At 44.8% G+C, this 26,302-nt stretch overlaps 1 protein-coding gene across 11 annotated transcripts in view; it reads left to right on the top strand.

Annotated features, from left to right (window-relative positions):
* Window positions 1–26,302, top strand: part of PATJ (PATJ crumbs cell polarity complex component) — a 303,918-nt gene that overhangs the window by 256,998 nt on the left and 20,618 nt on the right. For 8 of the 11 annotated variants that reach the window (XM_070592216.1, XM_070592217.1, XM_070592211.1 and 5 more), the window contains 8 exons: window positions 6,081–6,164; window positions 10,772–10,965; window positions 13,174–13,321; window positions 14,234–14,320; window positions 17,686–17,800; window positions 18,494–18,531; window positions 22,037–22,159; window positions 22,891–22,995. In XM_070592216.1, coding sequence (XP_070448317.1) covers window positions 6,081–6,164; window positions 10,772–10,965; window positions 13,174–13,321; window positions 14,234–14,320; window positions 17,686–17,800; window positions 18,494–18,531; window positions 22,037–22,159; window positions 22,891–22,995 — 894 coding nt within the window. Of the gene's footprint in view, window positions 1–6,080; window positions 6,165–10,771; window positions 10,966–13,173; window positions 13,322–14,233; window positions 14,321–17,685; window positions 17,801–17,896; window positions 18,080–18,493; window positions 18,532–22,036; window positions 22,160–22,890; window positions 22,996–26,302 lie in introns of all 11 variants that reach the window. The other 3 variants (XR_011532436.1, XR_011532435.1, XR_011532437.1) reach the window with 1 other exon arrangement.

Genomic DNA, 26,302 nt, shown 5'->3' with positions numbered 1-26,302 from the left:
GACTCAGTTAATTTTTCTAACACGTGGCTCTGTAGTGTTATGGACCTATTGTGACAACGGTAGAATTGCCTCTTGCCGAGTGATTGGTGTGTTTATGAGTTATGTTACCTACTTGTTGGCAGCTGGAACAGTCAAGAAAATGGTGATTGATGGCCTGAAATATCTGCTGCCTTTACCTGGGTCTGAGGATACGTGACTGACTGCGTGTCGCGAAATTCTTTCCCAGCAATTCAGAACTTAAGTCCCCCAGAGGAGTCTGTGACTTTTGTGGGGTTCAGGGATAATTAAGTCCCTCATACTTGGCTCCTTGGAACCACTCTCTGAACTAAAGTAAATCCTCTGGAAATTCAGGTGGATTGAGCGTCCGTGTGTGGTGGGCGTTTGGGTTGAATATCACTGATTACCATCAGAAGCTTGGTTGGGTTAGGATGAGATTATGACATGCTAACCCCATCAGCCTCCTCTTTCTGGGTCATTTTGATGCTTTTTTCTCTCTCCAACCAAATTTTTGATACTGGTTTAGCAGACATTTATTGAGTGCCTGCTCTTGGCTCAGCACCAGGATGCAAAGAGGAGTTGGAAGCAGCCCCCGTCCAAAAGGGTTCCACCAAGGGGGAGGCTGCACAGGACCTAGACCCAGAACAAGCCCTTGTGATGCTGTGATGAGCTCAGTGGTACCCAGAGATGGAGCAGAGACTCAGAGAGGGTTTCGTAGAAGAGGTGGCACTGGGCTTTCCAGCAGACTTTCATGAAACACAGGAGGCAGCAGATAAGAGAGGGCATGACCTGCAAGCATTTGGTGCCCTTCATACTTTCCAGTATAGATACAGAGACTGTCTCTGTGAAAATACACAGGAAACTTAGTGCTGCGTTTCTAGCTCGGGAGCTGGGAGGCTGAGCGACAGGTGCTGGCGGGAACCTCAGTGTAGGCTCCTCTGCGTCTAGTAGCGCATGCACGTACTTTCTATGTTTAACATAAATAAACCCTTGTTCTTCTAGGAATGGAGACCTTAAGACAGTGCTCCCTTAGACAGTAGGAGGAGTTTACCAGTCAGCTGCTTCTTCCTGGGTGTCCTTTTTTTTTTTAACATTATGCCTAGTTGTGGAATAAGGGCATTGTCCTCAGTGAAACGTGTTTCAGACATAGGCTGGTGAGGGAGAAGCTTTCCAGCAGGGGACTTTTCCTGCATCTCTGAAATCCTGCCTGACCCTTCTCGTTAGGGAAAACCCACTGTCTGAGAGATTGTCCACCTCGCTATCAAGTTCTTCCCCGGCTCGAGAGCTGGCAAGTCGAATGCGTAACTTAGAGTGTCCGGAGGGAAACTGTCGGTCTTGTCTCGGCGGTCAGTAAACAGCACATCTGACTTAAATTTCTGTTGTTGCAGTGAAATCACACAACTGCCATTAGGAAATCAGTTTTGATTGTATGTCAATCTTTTTTTTTTTTTAAAGGGTGGCCCTGAGCTAGCATCTGTTGTCAATGTTCTCTTTTTTCCTTCTTCTTCTTCTCCCCAAAGCCCCCCAGTAAGTAGTTGTATATTCTAGTTGTGGGTCCTTCTGGTTGTGCCATGTGGGACGCTGCCTCCGTGTGGCCTGATGAGCGATGCCATGTCCACGCCTGGGATCTGAATTGGTGAAACCCTGGGCCACTGAAGCAGAGCATGTGAACTTAACCTCTCAGCCACGGGGCTGGCCCCTGATTATATGTCAGTCTTGATCATCTATAAACAATTCTCAATTCTATACCATTAATTAGGAGAAATCTGTTTTCTTGGACTGAACAACTTTTTATTTTAAATATCAGTGTATTGCTTGTATCTATTGTAATGTTTTATATTTGCTCCTGTAGAAAAACATCACTCAATGAATAACATGGGTGGACAGAAACAGGACTGAAAAGATGAAAGGAAGGAAGACAGAAAGAGACAAGAATAGCCGATAGAATTAAGAGAGAGACCGTGTTGGGTAGGGAGAGGGCCAACCCGTCCTGCTGTGTGGCGTGCAAGGGCCTGATCAGGTGCTGACACTAGTGAAGGGATCCACAGAGCCTCACCCCACCTCGCTCACCAGGGGCCTCAGTGTCCACTTCCACAAGGCATCTGCTTGTTTACCCTCTATAAAATGATCAGCTCATGTCCTCAAGGATTTTGCTGTGGAGTTGAGGAGACACTCTTTCAAGAGAATTAATGCCATATGGAAGATCCCATTAGCTTTTGTACAAGTACAAGATGAAATATTCACACTGACAAGGAGCTTGCTGAGCAACAGGAGCACAGGCTCTGGTGTTAAACTGTCCAAGGTGGAATTGCTTCTCTCCTGCTTAGAAGCCGCAAAGACCTGGTCAAGTCTGAACCCTTCGGAGCCACTGTTTCCCCAGCTGTAAACAAGACTAATAATGCTGAACTTGCTGGGTTGTTCTGTGAATTAAATGGCTCAGAGGGGCGTGTGTGGCATCCTTGGCACATAGATGTTGACTAGATGAGCAGTTCTTGCTTCCTTCTGTGTGCTGGCACTGTGCGTGAAGCGTCATGCGTGGCTAGTAGTGTTGAAGCCGTATGAGAATGAGGACGCTGAGGGCTGGAGAGGTTGCCGTCTTCCCAAGGCCCCGGCCAGAGGTAGCAGGGCCGGGATTTGGACGAGAAGTCCGCCACCAGAGGCCTAGCTCATGACCATTTGTTTCACAGCCTCTCCTCAGTGTCAGCCAGCAACCCACCCACAGGGAGATGATAAATAGCCTGCTTCTGGAGTCGACGAGCTTTGGAAGTCGTTGGTGTCAGTAGACAGAGTCTCGGAGGTATTCTGGGGTGCAGGAATGTTATTTAAATACGCAGAGAGGGGAGGGTGCTGGTGGGGAGGAAGCCCTCGGCTGTGCCGAGAGGCAGTTTTGCTTGGACACCTCCAGAGCGTTTTAACTTAGGAGGATCCACAAGGAGGGGATCAGAATCGTGTGTATCATCAACTCCAAATTTTTTATTTAAAATAATAGAAGTCATTCTTTCATTAATGACTCATTATTTCATTTAATCACAATTTTTTCAAAGCAAGAAAGAAGTGAATTTTTAATGTAGCCTTATCAAATAGATGCTTAACATATCCCAATGCAGTATGTTTTTTACAGTTCTGTCCTACCCTATGAACTACATAACTTTTGAAAAATAAATCAAATCCATTTTTATTTTGAATTTAGCAGTGCACATTTCTAATTTAACCATTAGTCCCCGCCTCTCACTCTGCCCCCCCCGGTTAATACAGCTGTCTAGAATGACAGCTGCACAGGATGCTTCCAGCACGTGGTAAGAAATTCGGCCTTTGACCATTCCGAGCGTCTCATGTTGTCTTTTGTTTCCACTGATAACTTTAAGAGAAATTATAGCAATAGTCAAGCAAAAGGAAAAAATAAATGGGGAGTTTTTCACACAGAAAGACTTATAGACTGAAAACAGATCATTGGCAGTGAGTTCAGCATTTGTTTGAGTCTATTAACAGTATATTTCTTTTATGTATGATCGTTCACTGAGCACCCAGAAAGTAGCCAAGAGTTTTGGGCTCAGGCAACTTTTATGGACTAAAAACTTCATGGGCTTTTTCTTCCTTTGGAGCATGAACGGAGAGAAATTTCCCATTTGACTTTTGTAATGTTCCAAGATCAACAGATTTTATGCTGAAAATTGAGCTCTGTAAAACCATGTGTGGTACAAGCTCAGTCTGATTCTCTCAATCCAGTGAAGATGGGGTGTTTGGCCCCCAAACTCTGCAAACTAACATTGTTACACAGAGAGTTATCAGGAGGTGGCATTAGTTTCTCCCTGCACTTCCTTCGTGAAAATGGCCCTTGGTGTCGTCTTGGCCATGTGGCTGGGATCGCCTCCAGCCACTGACCCTGCAAATTTCCTCAAAATCATTCCCCTGAAACAGTTCAGAGAAACAAACTCTTGGCAATGCGAATGCTCCCTGGGTCTGGAAATTCCATAAGTCAGAGTTAAAACAAAGAATGGTCTAACTCTATTGCTGGTATAGAATCTGAAACGTAAATTGTCTGGATCGAGGAACCTTTCCCGGCTCTTGGGGGCTGCCTCTCTAATTGCTATAATAAAGAATGTTTTCAGAACTGCGTGGTGCTAAAATGAGAGTATTTAGTATTGTAAAGACATGGGAATCCAGGTGGGTCATCTGGTACAGATTCTAATTTTCTTTTGTTGCTTTTCTATCCAGAAGTTGCGTGGGAACCTTTTTTTTTAAGGAATTATGTTTGGTTTGGATTTGTTTTTCCCTATCTTATTTGCTATATTTTCACAAGAAATATTTTCTTTCTTTCTTTATTTACTTAATGTCAATTTAATTCTAAGTCTGAGGCCCCAGACTTCTGGACTAAGTCAGAATTCAACCTCAGTCATCCTAGTGGCTCGTTAACTCTCGGGGTTCCAGTTTCTTCACGAGGCTCCTAGTCGTTGGCAGGCCCCGGTGGTCATTGTCACCAGTGCACCCTGGTCGTCATCAAGCCCCTACGTACATGGTCTCTTCAAGTCCAGAAGTCCCGCCGCCTCTGGGCCCCGGTTCTTGGGACCCAGGACTTCTTTCAAGGCGGGATCATGCCTAATCCACGCCCTGGACCATCGCCTGCAGGGTCTTGCAGCCTGAGTGCGTGCTGGGGGCCGGGGAATGGGCAGGGCAGGGCTCCAGTCCTCACATGACGGGACCGACAGATCTCTGTTTCCAGTCTCCACTCAGAAGCTCTGTTCCTCCCCCAGCAGCCTGCAGGACGCCTACGGCAGGCCACTCAACTGGTTTCATAAAACGGAAAGAACCAAGGACTTTTGGTTGCTTCCGTTTTCAGCTCCACAAAAATCCCGGCAAGGAATTTCAAAGCTTGACTACTTGCCCAACCTGAGGAGAAAAGGGGGAAAATTGTGTGAACAAACTCAGTTGAATATTTTTAAAATAGTATCACCAAAACGTGTAAAATTTGGGTTTATAGGTGTAGATTGTCTGGAGGGAACCTAAGGTGTCTTGGGGGTGTCTCGGGGGGAGTCACTGAGGGCCCAGGTGGGAGGCGGTCTCCTGTGTCTACTGTGCCCAGTGGTATTGCCCCAGGCCTTCACATTGGTCATGTTATTTTTATGATTAAAAACATAAGGTTATTAATTTGAAGAAATATAAATTATTTTTAAATTCATTAACCATGAAACATTTTCCTCACCCAAAGCTTACCTACCTTAGATGTTGTCCTGGTTTTATGGCTCAGAATGCTGAGTTCAGGAGTTAATTTGCCCAAGAGAACACAGTGGCAGAGTCAGGATTCAAACACACAGCTGCCTTCCACTGAGGACCACGAACACTCTTTCTCCTGCTCCACACTTTGTCCCCCGGGGCCAGTTCATTACACGAAGTTCTTTTCTTTCATTACCAAGTAATGAGGCCTGACAAACCCCCTTCTTCAGGCCACACATCCATGCCAAATCCTTGAATACCAATAAATACCTGAAACCATGTTTCAGAATATACCGTAAAATGTAAATAAGAATGACGCACAGTTCCCTCAAGTTCACACGCAGCAGCGATGTACAGGGTTGACAGGAAAACACATGGGGGAAGTGACTTGAAATATGAGGTAAAGCCAGTCCCAGAGGAGTGAAATAATAAACTTAGGAAAAATTAATTGTACCTCTGAATATATCATAACTGGATTCTGTTTATCTTTAGGTCAAATGAAATATGACATTATTAGCAAATATCAAATTATGGGTTGATGGGCTGACCCGGTGGCACAGCAGTTAAGTGCGCATGTTCCACTCCAGTGGCCCAGGGTTCGCCGGTTCAGATCCCGGGTGCAGACATGGCACTGCTTGGCAAGCCATGCTGTGGCAGGCATCCCACATATAAAAAAGTAGAGGAAGATGGGCACGGATGTTAGCTCAGGGCCAGTCCTCCTCAGCAGAAAGAGGAGGATTGGCAGCAGATGTTAGCTCAGGGCTAATCTTCCTCAAAAAAAAAAAAAATTATGGGTTGCTGCCTGTGATTTGGTTGTTTGCTTTAGGAAGCATTTGAGGTTGTTGAAAATTAATAAGAATTTGTTTTTTTAGGATGCTATAGTGATACACGAAGTCTATGAAGAAGGAGCAGCAGCCAGAGATGGCAGACTTTGGGCTGGTGACCAGATATTGGAGGTATGTATGTGTGGATTTTATGTTATACCAGTAGATATGGTTCCTTCACTGATCTTGATCTGCGAAGTCAATTTATCTCTTCTCTGTCTTATCAACTACAGCCTCACTTATTTCTCTCCCACTTAACAAAACATGCACCTTATTTTTTTTAATGTATATTGAATCTCTGTCATTAGAATCATGACAGATTATCAATCTAAATCTGTCTGTGAAAACTTTTTTTAATTAAAAAGAAAAGTACAACTTACAGTTCTGTAATCTTAACATCAAATGAGACTGTCTAGTATTGTGGTTTGATCGTCTTGCCTCTCCATCATGCCTTACTCAGGTTCCTCCTAAAGCACAGACCTGTGGACCCTGGTGGTTTAAAGACTTCATCGCAGCTCTCAGTATTATCTTGTTATTCCTAATGAGTCGTCATGTCAGACGCAGGCTCATGCCTCGGCCCCTTGTTTTCTAGTTGATGGAAACGTGAATCTTCTCCATTTAGGTGGTATATGGTACTTGTTAAAAATTGAGATGCTTAACCTGCCTGTTTCAAATGGAGTCTCATATAGCAAAGGCGTTGCAGCCTTTTAAAAAGTGCCAAGGCCGGCGGTGTCGGAACTGGGGAAGGGTGGAGGGAGAGTCAGTGCCAGGCGCCCTGGGAGGTGGGACTGAAGAGCTGTCCCGATGGTGTGACGCCTCTGGTCCACATTGACTCCTCTCGTTGGAGGAACTTAATGAGCAGTTGGTGCTTCATGGGGGGCACGGGCACGTTCGCCTTGCAGCTTTAATGTAGCACGTTGTGAATGACATCAGAGCGTTTGACTTTTCCCTTCGGTGGTTCAAGTCTGCCTCCCAAGATGAAATCAGAGAGATAATTCAGGCCAGAAAATATAGGCAAGAAGGAGTTAAAGGAGAGGCCAGGCTCCCTGCAAATTAAATTGAGGGCGAGTTCTAGGGTTTCTCTGCAGGCCTGGCTCTGCTTCGTCGTTGGATTAGGACCTATGCCCAGTGCGGTCATTAAGGTACGAGCATGTGCGGCTGGAAAAGCAGGCGAGGCCTCTCTGGGAGCTGGCCGGACTGCTGTGGCAACAGCACCGTGTTTTAGCAGTCAGGAGTTTGGGGGTTTTTTTCCTCCCTAGATTTTCTAATTAACTGGCATTGTCTCAGTTGGCTTTGTAAGATGAGCAGACTGAACATTCTGAAGAGCACAGATGCGCACTTGCCTTGATGCTGACGTGATTGCTAACCCCACAGATTATTCCATAATGGCCACTTGAAACTAGTAGGTGTGTTATCGTGACTGTGGCAATGGGCACAGAGATATAAGTTCATATAAATTCACAGCATAATTATGTATAATTTCATATGCATAGTTAAATATGTATAGTTTATTTTATAGCAGTTACTCCTCGATAAAAAAATTTTCAAGTATATTTATTTATTTGTATTGGATGGACCCTGAGCTGTAGCTGTTCTCTTCCATAAAGCATATTCGTGTACAAGCGAACACTCAGGACAGGTTAGCATGAAGAAAGCAGATTTGTTGTAAGTGGAAGGAGAATTTCAAAGGTCAAGTAAACCATTTCCTGGCATCTAGCCAAATTCTATTACCCAATATGCCTGGATGGTCCACACTTCTCATTCAAGATGGCCGAGACAGGCTCTTCTCTTGCCCCAGACAGGATCTAGTCCACAGGGCAGATCGTGTGTTTAGCTGGGAAACAGAGCTCCCAGTGTGGTCGAGTAACGTGTTTCCTTTCTAAGCAGTGTGAGACCCCGTGTTTGCACCTGTGCCAATGTGGTCGCCGAGTATAGGTGCGTGATGACGCGTGATCAGCCGTGCCTACAGGTCGCCTCGAGAAGATGACAGGCCGGCTTTGGTGGTGCACTCAGGGACCGGGAACCACGGCAGCTCTGCATTGGTGCCTTCCAGACGGCAGACTTCCTGCTCGGGCGAGTCCCGCCGTTGTGCAAGCTGGCCTTCCGTGGTTTTAGTGCTATCCTCATGTTAAATTGGGACAAGCCAGGTCTTGCTTTCAAAGAGGGAATCAAATTTTTTAGCATGGCAAGATTCATGATTCTATGATTAGCATGGACTGTCCTCTTTCTGGTTCTCCTTTTAGGACCAGTCCCTCTTTTTATCCTACCCCTACTCCCATTCTCTCCTTCGATTTTTGTGCAAGTGGGAGCAGAAGAGCAGAGGGCTAATGCCTGGTTTTCCCTGTGGGATAAAACAGTGAGGAGCTGCTGCCCCAGGCTGGTTCCTCTTTCCTTCGAAAGCGGTGGTCACTTGCTTCCGCTTCCTCACATGCCTGTCCCACCCAAGGGCATGATGCACCCCGCTGACAACAGGGCTTCTTAGACCCTTCTTCCCAAACAGGGAGCCCTGTCCTGCCACCCCTACTGCTCTGCACTCAGGTTCTAAATAATGCATATGGTGCCTCTGGACGGCTCTTAAGGCAATCAGTCACTCCGCGGTATTCTAGCCACACGGTGATATTTCCTTGTGATTGTCGGTGCACTTAGTGGTGTCTCTTGATAAGCAGGGGAGGAAATGAACTGTGAACGCAGAGTAGATCGTGAGATTCCAGCAGACATCTTGATGCTGGAATTCAGTTCAAGTGGTTTTTGTAATGTTAGAGTTTAAAATGACCATGCTCTTAGTTAAAAGTATAATTCTTAGTGCCTTTCACAAGATATTTTACAGGCTTAGAGAATTCCACCCCCGGAGGTAACTTTTTTCCACTAACAGAAGTGGTCTTGTGTGCCATCTATTGGAATACAGGAAAATAATCAGCTCAGACCACGTTTTCTAGAGACAGTTTCCCCTTTGTTCTGTGGGTTTACTTCAGCAACAGTGAGAATGCGTTCCTGGGCCTAAAGCAACAGTGAATCTGGTGCTGAGACAAAACAGCCCTGGTGCAGCCGCTCCTGTTCCCTGTAAAAGCTCGACTCTTCGCTCACCTCAAGCTTGCCTTGTGTCAAACCTTGTGCCAACGCACGTCAGGGTTTATGTCACTTAACCCTCATGACACTAAGCAGATACTATTATTATCCAATATTAATCAGTTATTATGTCCAATTCATAGATGACACAGTTGAAGCTTGACTTGAGGAATTTACCTAAGGTTTCACGTGGTCAGTAAGGTGGAATCAGCACTCACACTGCAGTCCATCTCTATCCCATGCATACCCACTGTTATCTAAGCAAGTACACAGATTCGCCAAGATATCCAGAAAAGAAAAAGCAGCTTGAAAATTAGGCTTGTAGACATTTTCTCGGCCCACGGAATCAGCTTGAAATGGTAGCTCAGAAGTCACCTTCTCCAAGAAGGGCTCATTCCTCTTTGCCCCCTTCTCTGTAACTGTTCCATATGCCACGAGTCCTGAGTCTTCGGAATGTTAGAAGTGGGAAAGCCCTAGATCAGCCCCTCACTGCACAGATGAGGGAGTGGAGGTCTGGAGATAGGCTTGACCTCCCAAGACATGTAGGGATGGACCAGAACACAGAGTGGAACCAACGTCTTGAGGGACCTCTTCCATTCTGCCATCTACAGGCCATGGCTGGGGCCCATCCTTCCCTTTGTTTGGCTCTTTTCCTGGCTGTGACCTGGAAGGACTGACCCATGACTCCCTTCCTTTGAGTCCCAAGCTACTGTGCCACTCAATTTCTCCCTGTGTTGGATTCACTAGCCAGCATCAGTACTTGACTTTCTCTGTGGCAAGGGCTCCTATAAGCCATTCTAAGAGTAAGATGAGACAGCATGGTATAGAGACTAAGGGTGGGAAGACAGTCTGGGTTCAGGTCAGGGCACCTCCACCTGCTAGCTGTGTATCCTTGATCACTTAAGCTCGCCATGCCTTAGTTTCCTTATCTGTAAAATGGTAATAGTACCTATTTCAGAGAGTTAATATAAGGATCAAAGGAGTAAATATTCATAAAAGGTTAATGCACAAGCATTTGTTGGGTAAAAAATAACTAAGTTGGATGTGATCTCCATTGAACAGACAAGGAAACAGGCTCTCCAAGGTTACACGACTTGCCCACATTCGCCTGATTTGCCCAAAGCTGAGGCATGGCTTACTCGGTGCTGTTCCTGGCACAGTTTGCCATCTAATGCATGGTCCTATCTGTGCTCACTCAGATCAGGATCAAATGAGTGGGCTTCAGCGAGTCTTTGACACTGTTGGAAGTACTGGTCCCTCATTTCCTTCTGGCCTGTTCTGAAGTAGTTATGATATTAGCAATTAGGAGTGAGGATGTCAGATTCAATAAGCAAACTGAGTCTAAAAACGCTGACCAAACACTGACGCTTATTTCCCTTTTGACCTCAGTTAAATGAGCCAGTTAGGCGGCTCGCTCTCGTGTTGATACCCTGGTAAAGTTTACGGCTACGTAAAATTGCATCGTTGTGTGTCCTAACCCACGCTCCATGCTTGTGGGTAATATAAGGGTTACCTTCTTTAGATTTGAAGCAACCATAACCGCTAGTGTCACTACCTGTGTGCTTTGGAAATGGGTGGAACTTTCTAGACGTTTTTCCCTGGTTGGAGCAAGGAGCTCCAGCAGGCAGAGGCCTCTGCTGTCAGCAGCCCGTCTCAGATGCCCGTTGTTCCAGGTTAACGGGATTGACCTGAGGAGTGCCAGCCATGAGGAAGCCATCACCGCCCTGAGGCAGACCCCGCAGAAGGTGCGGCTGGTGGTGTACAGAGACGAGGCGCACTACAGGGATGAGCAGAACTTGGAGATTTTCCCTGTGCATCTGCAGAAGAAGGCTGGCCGAGGACTAGGCCTGAGCATCGTTGGGAAACGGTAAGGAAATGCCCCGCAAGTCAGGACCGATGGCGTTTTCCTTCAGGGTTCTGGGGACTGAGGCTGCTAAAAAGCTTAGTGTGATCTGATGATATGACTTCTAAAACGAACATACTTATAAATATTTGAATGACATAGGTCATATTTCTGAGCAAGATCTTAGCCAAACAAGTGTCATATAAAGATAGAACTCTAAGCCAAATCAACCCAGACTGCCCAGACTTATTCCCATATAGAGTAAGAAGAGAGTCAGCAAGCTTCTTTCAACTTGAAGCTCAGACCTGGGGTTCCTAGGGGTTAAAGTGATCATACCTGAGAAACCGCTAACAACAAGAGGGATTATATGACGATGTTGGGTTAAGAAAATTGCTCCACCATGAGGTACCTTGTTAATTTCATACCGTGTTAACTAACACTAGCTGAGTAGACACGGTTGAGAGACAGACATAAATTCTTCATGACAGTAGTTTTCTATTAAGAAAACTATTGACCCCAAGATAATAGCTTGCACCAAAAGCTTAGGTAGGTCGTCGTGGCTAGGCTGCTGTTCGTCGTGGCTAGGCTGCTGTTTTGAAGCCCATGCTGCTTACACACGTGGTGGGAATCACGGTAACTGTTCGCAGTCGTATGAGAATATCAGAGAAGGAAGTACTGTCTTGGCACTGCAGCTCCAGCTTCCAGGGTTTGCTGGCTTTAGATGTCCAGTGTGAGCTGCTTCCAACAGGGCTGTGGGATTTTCAGGGGATATCCCAATGTGACCTTAAATGGTGTCAAACATCTTCTTTGGAAGAATCGAAGTTGGTTTTGTATATATTATGTCATGTGCCCTCAACAGCCTCTCATGACTAGCCTAATGCTTCTGTCTAGCAGTCCAAGCGGTTATTAAAATAAAAATATTAGCTGCCATTTTTGAGCACTGATTTTGTGCCAAGTACTGTGCTGTCGTGATCTCATTTTTTGCTTCAGCACCATAAAACCATCCATCTGAAAATACATTACAAAACAAAAAAACTGAGATTCATATTTCTAAACAAACTCAACACACATCTGGGTGCAGAGCACCTAACAGAAACCATGTTGAAGCTTGCCTGCTTGTTGTGACACATACACGTGCCTGGGGAGATTCCACTTAGAAATGGGTGGTACTTTATTATCTTGTCGTGGATCAATGAGATAATCTTCATACCACGCCAGTATTTCAGATTGAGTTTGTAAGGAACGTTTACCTTCTTTAGCGCAAAAGTTCCATTGTAAGGGATCAGAGGTATAAGCTCTCAAAATTCACAGCTCTCTGAAGAGCAGTTCCACGACTCGGAGTGAATCCTAACAATGTGCTTGTAAGTATGTTATTCGTTGCACATTGTTTGCAATAGTTAAAGAATGGAAATAACCTCTGTGTCTGTCAATATTTTACCAATAAGTGAAAATAAAGAACGTCTGTAAAATAGTATGCAGCCATAAAGAACAATGAGGACGCTCTCAGTGCTAGGAAGGACCAATTGCCAAGGAGTGTTGAGTGGAAAAAGCAGAGTTAAAGAAAAAAAAAGTATGTGTGCATACTCACACGTTTGTACTACACGCACATGCACTTGCTTATGTCCACATAGAATATCTCTTGGAGACACTGAGACACCCAAGAAACAGGTGACCTTGGCTGCCTCCGAGAGGGACTTGGGCCTGGGGAGAAGGGGTGAGAGGGAGACTTTTCAAGGTCCCCCCTTTTTAACCTCCTGAACTTTGAGACATACGTTTATTTATTCATCAAATGAATAAATATGATTAAAACCATAAAGTCATAAAAGCAGGAAGAAGGAGAGTGAGAAAGAGGCCAGAAATAGATCAGATGTAATAGCTGAGCCGATCTCTAAGGAAATACCTGTACATTTTAAGAGTACTTAGCTCTACTTTTTTTCAAAGTGAATTTCCATTTCATTTCACTAAAATTATCTTCTTGCAGAAATTATGCCTTTGGGCCAATGAAAATGAATATTACAATAGGCATCATAAATAGGCAAAAATTATTTAAAAGGCAAGCACTCTGAGCTCATCATTTGGGAAGTTAGTGGGTTATCTCTGGGTTAGATGGCATTATAGGACCCTTCTTCCAAGTTTTAGGATTTAACGAATCTATATATAATGTCAGTAATCTCAGATTTAAGAAAGAATTATCAGGTTGCGCCATTACCCTCTGCTTTATGATGTTCACAGAAGTGGAAATGGAGTGTTTATTTCTGACATCGTGAAAGGTGGAGCCGCAGACCTGGATGGAAGACTGATTCAGGGAGATCAGATCTTATCTGTGAATGGGGAGGACATGAGAAATGCCTCACAGGAGACAGTGGCCACTGTCCTCAAGGTGAGTCCCTAGGCGGCTGTGTGCCCAGCTGGCATAACTGAAGCCCAGCGGGAACAGTTCTAATCCAGCTTGATTATAAAATGGGTTGGATTTTGCATTGGCTCTAGTTTTTACTAAAGATCTAATCTCTGATTACTTTAACCAATCAGGAATAGCTTTAAAAGAAAGCTGTTATCTTCACTAATGGGATTGAAGGGAAGTCTGTTTGGGGATTTCTAAGCTTTTTTTTCATGCTTGTGAGAATTCCAGGGATCCACAATTGTCCTCTATAGGTTTTCCTACCACCCACCCTGCCTCCCACCGAAGTTGTAGAGATGCTGAGGTTCAGGATTCCCTTCCGAGTGTCACATTCCTGCCACGTGGACCCCACCTCCCTTAGAAGAAAGTAGTTAATAAAAATTCTTGTAAATTTCCACTCAACTATAACCCATTGAATCTTATTCTGTTTCGCAAATAGCTGTGGAAGCTTTTGCAAAGACAAATGGATTTTGTTTATTTTTAAAATCCTGATTTCCTAATATAGTCAATTATCAGTTATCACTCAAGAGAGGATTGTATTTGCAGATTATCTCTATGTTTGATTTTTCTGTCCTCCTTTTCACCACTTCTTCTTAATTATTTTACTGCTCATTAACACTTTCATCAGACAGGAAGGAAGAGAAAAGAGGTGAATTGAAATCTCATCCTTCTAACATGTTTAAAGAAGTCATGAAGTCATGAGATGAATACTGTTGAGTTGATGAATTTTTGTTATTTTGTGTGATGTTTTGATTACTGAATCTGCTCTTTGCCCGTTGCCTTCATCACCCGTTTACAGTTCTTGGCTGCCGAGATGAGTGGAGGCTCTGCCATAATAATTTAGAACGTAAATGCTGCCATTTTTCACCTCTGTTCTTTTCTTATCTTCCCAAGTGTGCGCAGGGGCTGGTGCAGCTGGAGATTGGAAGACTCCGCGCTGGCTCCTGGACCTCCTTGAGGAAGACGTTGCAGAACAGTCAGGTTGTTGATGGCTTCCCATCAGACTGACTCACTCAACTGTCCCCATTGGGAGAAAGTTCCCCATTTCCTAAATGATTACTTGGAAATAATGTGTAATATACAGCATATTCACAACACCAAGCTCAGTGTATTTTAATGTGTTTGAAATAAAAATGAAAGGTGGGATGGAAATTCATTAATCTCTAGATTTTTCTCTCCTTTATTGCCTGCAAATGTTTTCTTAGAACCACTTTTCCCCCCAGTATTAGTTCTATATTGCCTGTGCATACATGCACACAGCTGTGTTTATTCTTAAAAAAACAGAAAGAAGCAACATCTGGTGGCAATTTGACCCTCATTAGCACAACATTGTTCTATTCATTCAATTAAATATGGCTATAAAGTTAACTTGTGAATAGCCACTCACACATGCTGAGGGCAATTAATGGTGTATTGGTGTATTCCTAGGAGAGTGAAGTGTGAGGGCTTCTCCTGTGGGAGGGCGGCCTTAATGGGTGATATTCGTGGGTTAGCAAATATCTTATATTTATTTGCAAGGCTGATGTAAGTGCTACTTCTTTTTTTAACAAAGTAGATTTCACTGCGTTTTTTTTTTCATTGTAATGTCTGACAAAATTAAGATGGTAGACTATATTTTAGTCCCATGTGGTACATACTGAAATGGTAGAAATTTACATGTGACCCCGTAATCCCCTTTGTGGGTTGTAGATAGGCCTTTGTTTTGAGGTTAAAAGCATGACTTTTGGTGCCCTCTCTGGTCACCTCAGACGTAAAGCCGCTCTGAGGCCTTCGTTCAGAAGATGTTCTGATGTTGTGATTGACACACGAGTGTTTCTGGAATGCTGTGAGCTGCCTCTTTTGCCTCGTCGGGTTAGAAAATGGGTGAAGAAAAATACCATTGTTCAGATAGGATCACAGACAAGCTGGCTTGTCTTAGAGAATCTTCAAAGCAGTCAAACTCAGTAAACATCACATTAAGTTTGCAACTTTCTCCCGTTTCTGGCGTCTGTAAGGGGTAGCAGATACTGAGCCGCAGGGCTGCTGTGAGCGTCCAGGAGGGAACAAGGGTGCTTCTGACCAGAGCTGTGGGAACCTGAGATGCAGCATGGTTATCTCAGCTTCTTCCTTAACGGGAGGTTCACTTGTGGTGATTCCATTAAAGCGTCGTTGCACACGGGAGGTTAGAATGCAGTGAACAATGCGGAGAGGGAACGTTTATTCCTGGAGAGGCTACACGGAGGAGGTTCCATTGGATCTCACTCCAGAAGGAGTTTGATAGATTGAAAAGAGGAAGAAGGCATCCCAGACAGGGAGTAGCATATGCAGAGGCACAAAGGGGTGCAAGGAGCTCCAGTGTTTTCAGAAGAGTGAGGACTGACAGGGGCGGTGGTAGGCAGAACTGGATTTCCATCCTTAAGGAATGTACATGAGCATCATAGTGATTAATAAAGTTCACACTCAGGTTAAATGCAGAGCTAACAAATTTACAAGCTCTATCATTAAGTGTCCAAAAAACCGCCATTACCGTTTATCTGGTATGTAAATGTGAGCTGTCATATTTTGGCAACCTGGGCCAAAGCATCAAATACTTTTATCTAACCTTCTTTGCACAAAATTTTTATTTCAGAGGGTAGAAGTTTAATTCCATTTTAAGAAAAACGATAAATATACTTTATCCTTAAAATTATGGCTGAGATGATATGAGCATCTGCACTGATGTTGGCTAGTTGGAAGAAGGCGTCTAGCTGGCTGTGAAAACGACGTGTCCTCCATCATCGTGACTTGAAGACCAGCCCGTGGCCCAGACAGAGAAAAACAGGCTCCAGTCCCAGGCTTTTCCACTCCAGACCCGTGTCAAGCAGTCAGGACCCTGCAGGGCACAGATTTCTTTCTGGGCAATTCTAAGATAGGGAGATGGATGCCTTCTTTTGAGGGCCAAGGAGAATTATAATTTGTTGACTCGGCCTAGAGAAAGTGGGTTCATAAGAGAGGTCTTCTACCTTGGGGCCCCAGGCCTCTTCTTTTAAAATGTCTTTTCCCACCATCTGGGAAAGAGGTCTCCATCCTGCAGAGGGAAGTGTGTAATGGAGATAACTCCTGAGAAGTCTTTTCCTCAGACTACTGAGGCAGTGCTGCCCAGCGAAGTCCATATTTATAAAAGTCCTGGCAAACACATTGATCTGAGATTTTTTTTTTAAGCAAAAGCTGTAATATGCTATACTTCCTCAATTCTGAGTAGTTATCTGTTATGGCACCATTGACTTAAATCATATCCTTTCAGAAACCATATGAAAAAAACTCCTTTAAATTTATATATCCATCATAAAGGGTATTGATGTCTATAGCTTACTTTGAAATCAATTTTTTAAAAAAGACAAATTGATGAGTAGAGAAATATATATGTAATGAAGGAAATATAGCAAAATATCAATTGTAGAATCTAGGTGATGTGTGTATGGATGTCTTCTGTATAATTCAACTTTTCTGTATATTTGACAATCTTCATAAAGAACGTTAAAATATCTAACAACTTGCATCATAGAACTAAGGAAATGGATCAAATTATAATTTATCAGGCGATAATTGTGATTTAAGTTTAGCTTAAAATTTTGAGGCAATTAGGCGTCACCTTGATAATTTGGTAGAAGAAATTCTTTATTCGTTGTTGGTGAATTGTTTTCTGCATTGGAAAGGCGCTTCACCATGTATGCAATTTGCAGTGAGTAGCCACTAGCCATCCATGACTATACATTGTAGACCTCAAATATTTATTTAAATGAATGAAAGGACAGGAATGGAGGTATAGCAGATTGGGCTGACTTATTATTGACTCTAGGGAAATCTTTGAGAAAAAAAGTTTAACATATTCCTAAAACAACATATCGTTTTGATATTTGCTGCTTTCTCTTACAACTGAGGGTCCCATTTGGTCAAGTTTCCCTTGATCAATTTTTTATTATACTTGTTTTAGGCAAATAGATCATGTCATTTGGGTAATAAAGGAGTGAATGTTGACTGTAACCCCAGATGGCACATAGTAGCACTAACCTATCATGTAAAAACACCATGTAACAACCTAGAAAATGGTTTTGATTTCATGTGGAGTTAAAAAAGCTTGTTAGTGCATATTTTCCACCTTGATGATTGAAACCATACATAAAAGCACATACAGTAGAGAAAACGTGCTCTAGGCTTGTGTTAGGGCGGTGAGAGTGAGTTTGGGGGATTTTTTGTTTCTTTTTTAGTCTCTCCAGAATTTTCTCTTATATGGTGTGGTTACTTCCGTAATTAAAATACTAATAATAAGGGTGAATTTTAAGAGCGTGTCGGTGCTTCGCTGCAGCTGACCCCGGCTCTCGTTTCAGGGCAGTCAGCACAGCACACACAGCAGCTGTCACCCTCCCCTGCCTCCTGTCGTCAGCAGCCTGCAAAACCTGGTCGGCGCAAAAAGAGCTTCCGACCCTTCCCCCCAGAATCCAGGTATTACTGGGACACACCTCCAGCAAAACCATCCTGCTACCCAGTTATTTTTAATATTAATATTTTTAAAAAACAATCCCTTTCCCTTCAATAAAGATATTTTTACATCACTGAACCTGGCCACATAAGCCTCAGCTTCCTGAAAGGCCTGTTCTGGAGACGGAGTCACAGAGCTTCGTCTGTGAAATGTGCCCTTAACTTTACACAAATCGCGTGAAAAACAGAAGAGCAGAAATCTAAAGTGAAACCATTTACAAAGAGAAAATTTAAAAGTTACAGGTCAGAAGTGCATGTGCCACTGGGGGTGGGGTGGGGCAAGGGGTCTTTTCAAGTCTTTCCTCAAGTAGCAGGTTATCCTTGATTAAATCGGAAAAATATGCAGTGAATGGCTAATGCCCCCGCTCCGCGCCATCCAATCACACATCCCAGCCGCTACCGCTCTGGTCAAGCGGCTTTTGTCAGGCCAAAGGGTTATGGCCACATGTGTCTCAGACCGGGGTGGGGGGGGGGGGGGGCACAGCCCTGCTCGGTGGCTGCACCTGTGGCTGTGGAGAAGGGGCACAGTGCCTGCTGGCTCCAGTGTTCTCTCTCGAAGGCCTAGGAACTGATCCCATTCTCACGAGACAATATTATAGCCTAAATATGTTATCTCTTAATTTTAAAAAGTTACTTGTGTTGCTTCTTTATTTATAGGCATGGACGTGGGACCAAGGACCGTTGAGATAATCAGGGTAAGTCAGTTATTTTGTTATTTTACTGGTTTGTGTTGGATTTGCATAACATGTACATTTTCCCTTACTGCAATTTGTTGGATTGGTAGTGTGTTCTTTTAAGTTACCGAGGTGAGTGTGTGGTCTGTGGGACATACACAGACTTAGAAAAAGAGAGTAAGGCGTGGAGATGACCGCTGGATTTTTGGTGCATCCCATATACTGCATTTTGTGCATTGGTATCACATTAGACTCTCATACCTCATCTTTTTCACTTTAAAGCATGAACTTTTTCTTTTTTTTTAAGATTTTATTTTTCCTTTTTCTCTCCAAAGCCCCCCCGGTACATAGTTGTATCTTCTAGCTGTGGGTCCTTCTAGTTGTGGCATGTGGGATACTGCCCCAGCATGGCCCGATGAGTGGTGCCATGTCCGCGCCCAGGATCTGAACCAGTGAAACCCTGGGCGCCAAAGTGGAGTGCGTGAACTTAACCATCCGGCCACAGGGCCGGCCCCTAAAGTATGAACTTTTTGCTATGTCGATGAGTATTTTTTTGACAGCGTATAGCATAATTTTTGTTGGTTGCGTAGTATTCCGCCCTGTGAATATGCTGTGACATTCTTAACCAGCTTCCTCTTACTAAACAATTAGCATGTTTCTCAACTTTTGCTATTTTTTATAGTAAAATATCTTTATATTTTCTTTTTTGCCCATATTATGGGTGATTTCCTTAGGATTAATTCCTGGAAATGAAATTGTTGAGTCAAAAGCCACACTTGTTTAAAAAGCCTTTCATAGGAACTGCGAAATTGCCCTCCTGAGGAGGTTGTGTAAGACGCATTTCAGTTCATAAATTTGTCAAGCCCTGATTTTGAAACTCCTGTATGATATCCAGAATATTGGAAAGTAGACTTCTGTTTTGATCTCTTTGACATTAAATTTGAGATTCCAGAAGTATTGAAAAACAGTGTGAGCTTGTTGTAGCCGTAGTTCGCCTGCCGTGCAGTGATGTCCAGCGTAGCTCGGTTCTCTGGTGTCAGTCATGTTTGAAGGCGCTGTGTCCTTTATTAGCTCTGCGACCTTTGGCAACTTACTTAGCCTCAGCTTTCTCGTCTGTAGAATGGTGTGATAACACTGTTTGCCCCCCAAGGCACATGCTGCGTCAATTAAACGAGGTGATGTGTATAGCGCACTGGGCGCGTTGTGAATGCCCGGAAGTGGCATCGTTGTTCCTGGCCACAGCTCTGGCCAACGCTGCCTCGTTTCTTCCCAGTGTCTTTCCACCAGGGTGGCGACCCGGATGCCCCCGTGATGGGGAGGTCCAGTGCACCAATGTGCACGTAGTTAGGGGTGAGCGAGGGGAACATCAGGAGGGATTTGAACAAGGCCAAATTATTTCATAAGTTTCTGCTCATTCCAAGGCTTATAAAATAATATTTTATGTTTCCTTAGTCATTTCAGCCAATTGTTTTGAAAGGCGTTTATAAAAAGGCCTCTGCTACCCACCCTGTTCTTCTCCACGTGGTCCAGGCAGGAACTCCACAGTGAAACACATCTTGCCATTTTGCGCAGGGCTTCACTGTCGGTGCATTCAGAGAATATAGGCTGGACACAAATACTCTGGAAAACAGGACACAAGCTACCCGTGACTGGTGAGGTCAGCACTGCCATCCTTCTCTCTTATAGGCATGACCTGGCAACACTAGTAATCATGTTAATAATAATGAATAACTTGTCACACTTATGTGACACAAGTTTTTGTTTTTCGTTTTTTTGAGGAAGATTAGCCCTGAGCTAACATCTGCTGCCAATCCTTCTCTCTTTTTTTGCTGACGAAGACTGGCCCTAAGCTAACATCCACGCCCATCTTCCTCTACTTTATATGTGGGACGCCTGCCACAGCATGGCTTGATGAGCGGTGCCATGTCCACACCCGGGATCCAAACCAGCAAACCCCGGGCCACCGAAGCGGAACATGTACACTTAACCGCTGCGCCACCGGGCTTGCCCCATAGACACAAGTTTTTAAAGCTCTTTCACATAGGGTTTTTGTTGTCATTTTGGTCTTTTTCCTTTCCCAACTTCATTGAGGTTACATTGAAGCACACTCAACTGTGTGTGTTTTTAAGCGATCGACTCCAACTGCAGAAGCCTTGCAACCATGTAGGTCCCTTCACCGCGACCATCATGCGGTTCTGCCACAGCTGCCGTGCGCTTAATCCACATACACTGAGAACCCACCAGGCAGTGGTTGGTGTTTGCCTGCAACTGTCCTGCACCTTTGAAAGGACTTAGGAAGAAAATTGGTCGCATTTTCCTGGTTCTTTGCATGTGGAGTAATTTAGGATTTTATCCTGGACCTGGTGAGTGTTATGCCGTGTAGACTGAAGAATGTTGATATTTTATCAGGCAGCTGACCCAGTCAGGTTCAGACCCCACGGTCCACCTCAGCTGTTGTGGGCGGTGGTGCAAACCTCAGCTCAGTTCCCTGGTTTGGCTCTGCGCGCCCACGTGCCGCTTAGCACTGAGCCCACGAGTTCCGTGGTTCACTCCCGCGTTGGGGGAGCCCCTTCTCCGGCTCTCTGCTCTGGTTTCCTCTTTATCCTCAGCCACCGGGGCTCCCCCTCCTGGTTCCGGCGAGTTTTTGTGCGCGTCTGAGCAGCTGCCCCACGCAGGCTCGCCCTCGGGACAAACCTGGGACACGCACCCCTGCTCTTGCTTCTCCAAGTCTGGCCTTTTTCTTCACAGTTTGAGTTTCCTGACTTTCCCGGAGCCTTGGGTGGTGGTTTTTGCGTTTTGACGGGCGTCCTTTGTGTGGATCGGCAGGAGACAAGTGTGTAGCGTGTGTGTGCTGTCACGCTGAAACTGGAAGTTGTCATCTGCTCTTTTCGTGGCTTTTAAAACATTGATGGTGCACTATAAATGTGGGAAGACGTGGACCAGAGTGGGAGTCTCCTCACCGTGGCCGAGTGAACCACGTTCCTCCCCTGAAAATCTGTCTCGTTTCCTTCTCTCCCCAGGCCCTATTGTCCCCTGTGTCCTCCAGATCCTGTCTGCTCACGCAGGCGTGCGGCTCTCAGAGCCAGGCGTGTTTGTTCACACCCACAGGAGCGTGATCTGTGTGGCAGTGCAATCGTCAACACCATATGAGAACAGACTTGCCAAGTCTGCCTCAAAATTGGCCGCTAAACTGAGTGGCAGCACAGGGTTCGGGTTTTTTTTACTCCTACAGTTGCCTTTTCTCGAGCTTTTCTGTCAGCCAGGACTGCACTGCATCATCTCAGTTAACCCTCAGGCCGGTCCTGAGGGTGTGTGTTGTATTCCCTCCGCCCCCGCCGTGTTATGCTTAGAGGTGGAACTTCCCTGAGACCCCCAGCTGATCAAGGGCCGGAGTCTCTGACTGTACTTCGCTCCTCGTCACCCTGGCCTCCTGCAGCACTGCTGGCTTTGTTCCTCAGCCGTCTGGGGACAGCGGGGTTGTAGCTCTTTATTAAATATGTGAGCGTCCTGTTCCCTTCTTTTTTAGGAGCCCAGTGATGCCCTTGGAATCAGCATTGCTGGAGGAAGAGGAAGCCCCTTAGGGGACGTCCCCATATTCATCGCCATGATTCAGGCCAGCGGTGTGGCTGCGCGAACACAGAGGCTTAAGGTAAACAGGAGGGAAAGGCAAGGTGCTCACAGCTCGGCCGCGTGGGAGGGAGTTGCCGCCACTGGGAGCCTCATTTAAAGTTGAATTCCAGTGGCCGTGAGAGACCCACACTGAGGGCAGAATGCATTGGAGAAAGCTTATGTCTGAAATTCATTGCGTCTCTGGGCATATAAAAATATTGTTTATATCAGAGCTTCTCAGTGGAAGGATAAATTGGCACCCATTTGCACAGCCCCCTGTGGTATTTTTAGCACCCTGTTCCACCCAAAATCGTTTTCACTGAGAGGTTTCACCTTAGAATCTTCCTTCGACCAAAAGATTCAACATTCTTATGATTTTTTTTCTGCATTGCCCCTGAATCTTAACTTGGGTAGAGAAATAAAGCAGAAAATCTTTGGCTTCCTGCTCAGAGCTTTATTGAACAGTTAATTTGTACGCCCCACTATTACTGGTGATGGATGTATGAACCACCACCATTTCCAAAATACAGCAGTGGCCTGCTGTGCCTTTTCATAATCAAATCTGACCCCCTTCTTGTTACTCTGATTGGTCTGCATTTGGGGAAAGCCATAAAAATTCCTCATGCTTCTGGAACATGCATACACAGTAGAAACACAGAATCTTCATAATAGCCACAAATGGGAAATATGACTTACAAAGAATTGTAAGCATTCTTCTCAAATTTAATTTTTCTTAATGATAGTGATTTTCTACCACTTTTGTACTTCCAGGTTGGAGATCGGATTGTCAGCATTAATGGGCAACCTTTGGATGGGCTGTCTCACGCGGACGTGGTCAATCTGCTGAAGAACGCCTACGGGCGCATTATCCTGCAGGTACCATGGTCAATGGGACACGCAGCTGTGCGAGGCAGATAAGTGGTGTGCAGAACAGATTGAGCGTCGCTGGCAGTATGCACCACCGCCCAGCAGGGCGCCTGCCGATGTGAATTATGAAGGTTGAAAGCAAGAAATTATTATTTTTATTCAGAAATTCTTTAATGCCACCCATACAGGCAGTGAACATGATTATATGAAAGCATAACAAGGGGAGAAAAATTACTCTTTGCTGCACATGATAAATCAACAAGGCTTTTACCTTCCAGCATTCTTTTGTACATCAGAGTTTCCAAGAAATAGGAAATGATTTCTTTTCTTATGCCCAAAAACTGTTACTGAACTGCCCACGTGCTGTTTCTTCCACCCCCTTTAAAAGAAGGGGAAAATACAATGCTCTTTTTCCTGTGGCATAAATGATTGCCAACACTGGTAAATTCTCGCTACAGAGTAGTCGTCCACTAAGGCAGACAATTGTTTATCCACTGTGGTCCCCAGGAGTGTTGTCCAGAGGCTCAGGGAAGGATGGCAGGAAGTCACAGCGAGCTGTGCCGTCCGTTACTCCCCTTACATTTCAGCACTTCAGGTGTCTCTGAGGCTGGAACCGTGCAGTGAGTGAGGGGCTGCCTCCTGGCAGTGAGTTTTGTTAATGTTTCCCCAAAAATGTCCGATTATAATCACCATACTTCTGCAGAGGCAGTAAAATGGCTTGTAGGTAAAAAAATAAAACCCCCTATTTAGCACCTTATTAAGCAGAGGGCCAGCCAGCACCTCAGATCATTCAAGCCTTAAAATACTAAGTTCAAATTGAAATCCCATTACATTTGGAGAACCAGTCCACAGTGCCTGGCACTCACAGGTCAAGGTCTCAGTCCAAAGTGCCCAACAGACGTTTAATACGTGAGTGGCCTTCAGCGTAAGTGGAGGGAATCATGAAAATTCTGTCAGTCGTTTCCAGAGAGTTTGTGTGAAAGGCAATGTATTGTTCAATGATTTGGGTCCCCCAGTTTCTGTTGAACTCAAACTGGAACACCATGTGGACGGGCGCCGGGCGGGCCTCCCCGCCTCCCCGTCCTCCCCCAGGGGCCGCTGCCTGGTCCCTCGCCTTCCATCCCCGGAGCCTGCCGCCCTTCCTTTTTCTCTGCTGCGCTTGCTCTTCCCTCGCGCTGCGCTGACCCCTGGGGCCTGCAGGTGCAGCTCTTCTGTCTCAGAGCCCTGGACCGCTGGTTGCACAAAATTTTAGGGGGAAGTTATTTCAAATGATGTCAAGAAAAAAAGTGTTTCCCTTAGCAAAATCTGGTATTATTGCTGTTTCCACACACTGATATAATTTGTTCAGTTCCACCTTCCTCAGAAAGAAATGAGAGGACACAATGTAAAGGTGTAATATTAACTAAATATAAAGTACCTTAAATGAAAACGAACTCATGCTCTCCCACGCAGAATTAACACTTCGCTCAGCCAAGTTGCCACAATTAACATACTTTTGAAGGAGTTCCTTATTTTTCCTATTTCTGTATTTTACAAAGGAAATGACATTTGGTTTCAAACTGTTCTTTTGCGTTAGTCATGTTAATTTGTGTTGTTTCTAACACGTGCTATTAGAAGCTCCACAGAATCCTCTGGGGTTTTGACAGTTGTAACCTACACCACTGTGGGTGTGGAACATGTGTCCCACCAAAACCCAGGGGACTCTGTGTCCTGTGTCAGACGCCTTCCAGGTGTGTAGTGTATTTGCTTTAATTAACGCGGTGTGCCTGGAGTAGAACCAGCGGTATAATTGTCTCACCCGCCTTGCCACTAGGTAATTATTTTTATTGTCAGGTGGGCCAGTCCATTGGCCGAGCAGTAGGGGAGGTCAGATAGCTGCCTGGTTATGTGGAAAAGACTTAGTGTCGGTGTACCATGCAAGGCAGTCGGCCAGTGCATATGGCACAGAGAACACTAAGGTCTGGGTCAGCAGACTGCAGGGTGGAGAAGGAGAAAAGAGTGGAAGAGACGACACTTCTGGAAGTTTCTCTCCACTGTTAAAATTGCTCTCTCTAAGTGTAGTAAGGAGGTAGATATCTCTGCCCGATAAGTCTGATGGCTTCTGACTCCCAGCTACAGATTAGTTAATAGAGATTGACTTGGTTATTGAGGTCGTTTAAATGTTCCCAATTATATATGCTTCTGTAGTTTGCTGGTTTGCCTGGTTCAGCTCTTTTGTCTATGGAATTACCATAAAACCTTTTTTGGACAAAATCAGGTAACCCAGACTCTGCTAGAAAGTTTTGTTGTTTTTACGTCTTTCTTTGAGAACATAAAGATAAAAAGAACCTATCAGGAATTTTTATCACAAAAGGAACTTGTAGGACTTGTTCTGGGTCGATTAGGAGATTTTCCATCACCCTAGAGCGTAGGAGAATGGAGGATTGAGGTGGCATTAACCGAACCAGGGAATACAGGGGGAGTGTGTCGGGAGAGAAGAGAACCTTGTCGTTTGAGACATCCAGGTGGAGATGTCCAGCAAGCAGAAGTGTGCTGCCCGTGCTCGGGGAGACTTCAGTGCTGGGAACAGAGGAGGTAAAGAGCCATCAGAGGCTTTCCCGTGTTGGCATCCCCATCACCTGGCTCGTTACGCTTCATAGATCTTGGTTGAGTAAATGAATGAGAACAGTGGAGACAGACCAGGGACAAAGGCTTGGAGTCAGCAGCAAGTATGGAGGGCAGGAGAAGAGAGTCTGAAATCAGGGGAGTAATTAAGGGTCGCAGTTTGGGAGGCCCTTCGAGGGCATCCTCCAGGGCACAAAAAACTAATCAAAGAGGGCCCAGCTGCTGGTTAGAAAGGGAGACTTGTCGTACTTCTTAAGATAATATACAGAAAACGGTGATTTCTCCTATGAACGCTAGATTGAAAGTGGAAGAGAAAAATAAGACGGGATTACCGCAGCAGATCCAATATCCAGCAAACAGGAGGTGCAAAAACGAAAGTAGAAAAATCACAAAGCAATGAAATAAATTTAGTTGAAGGTCCATTAATCGGTGAGCAAGATAAATAACACAAGGATAATACCTACATACAGCCTAAAACTTTTAAAGAGAAAAGTATAAACTACTTTACAAAAGAACAAGAGATTCAAATGGCGCCTGACTTTTTTTTCAGTAATGTGTTTCTGAGAAAATTATTTTAGGCTGTACTCCAGCAAAAGACAAAGTGAGAAAGTGGGCAGCCAGTGGATCCAGTGCTGAAGAGCATGAAGCCCCAGGCCAGCTGTGCAGCAGGCACAGAAATCTGCTTGTCCAGACTGGAGCCAGAGGAGACGAG

This window comes from Equus przewalskii, chromosome 24, assembly GCF_037783145.1.
Source record: "Equus przewalskii isolate Varuska chromosome 24, EquPr2, whole genome shotgun sequence".
Classification (NCBI taxonomy): domain Eukaryota; kingdom Metazoa; phylum Chordata; class Mammalia; order Perissodactyla; family Equidae; genus Equus; species Equus przewalskii.
Note: the sequence above shows the minus strand (reverse complement) of the source record. Positions and strands in the feature narration are given on the sequence as shown.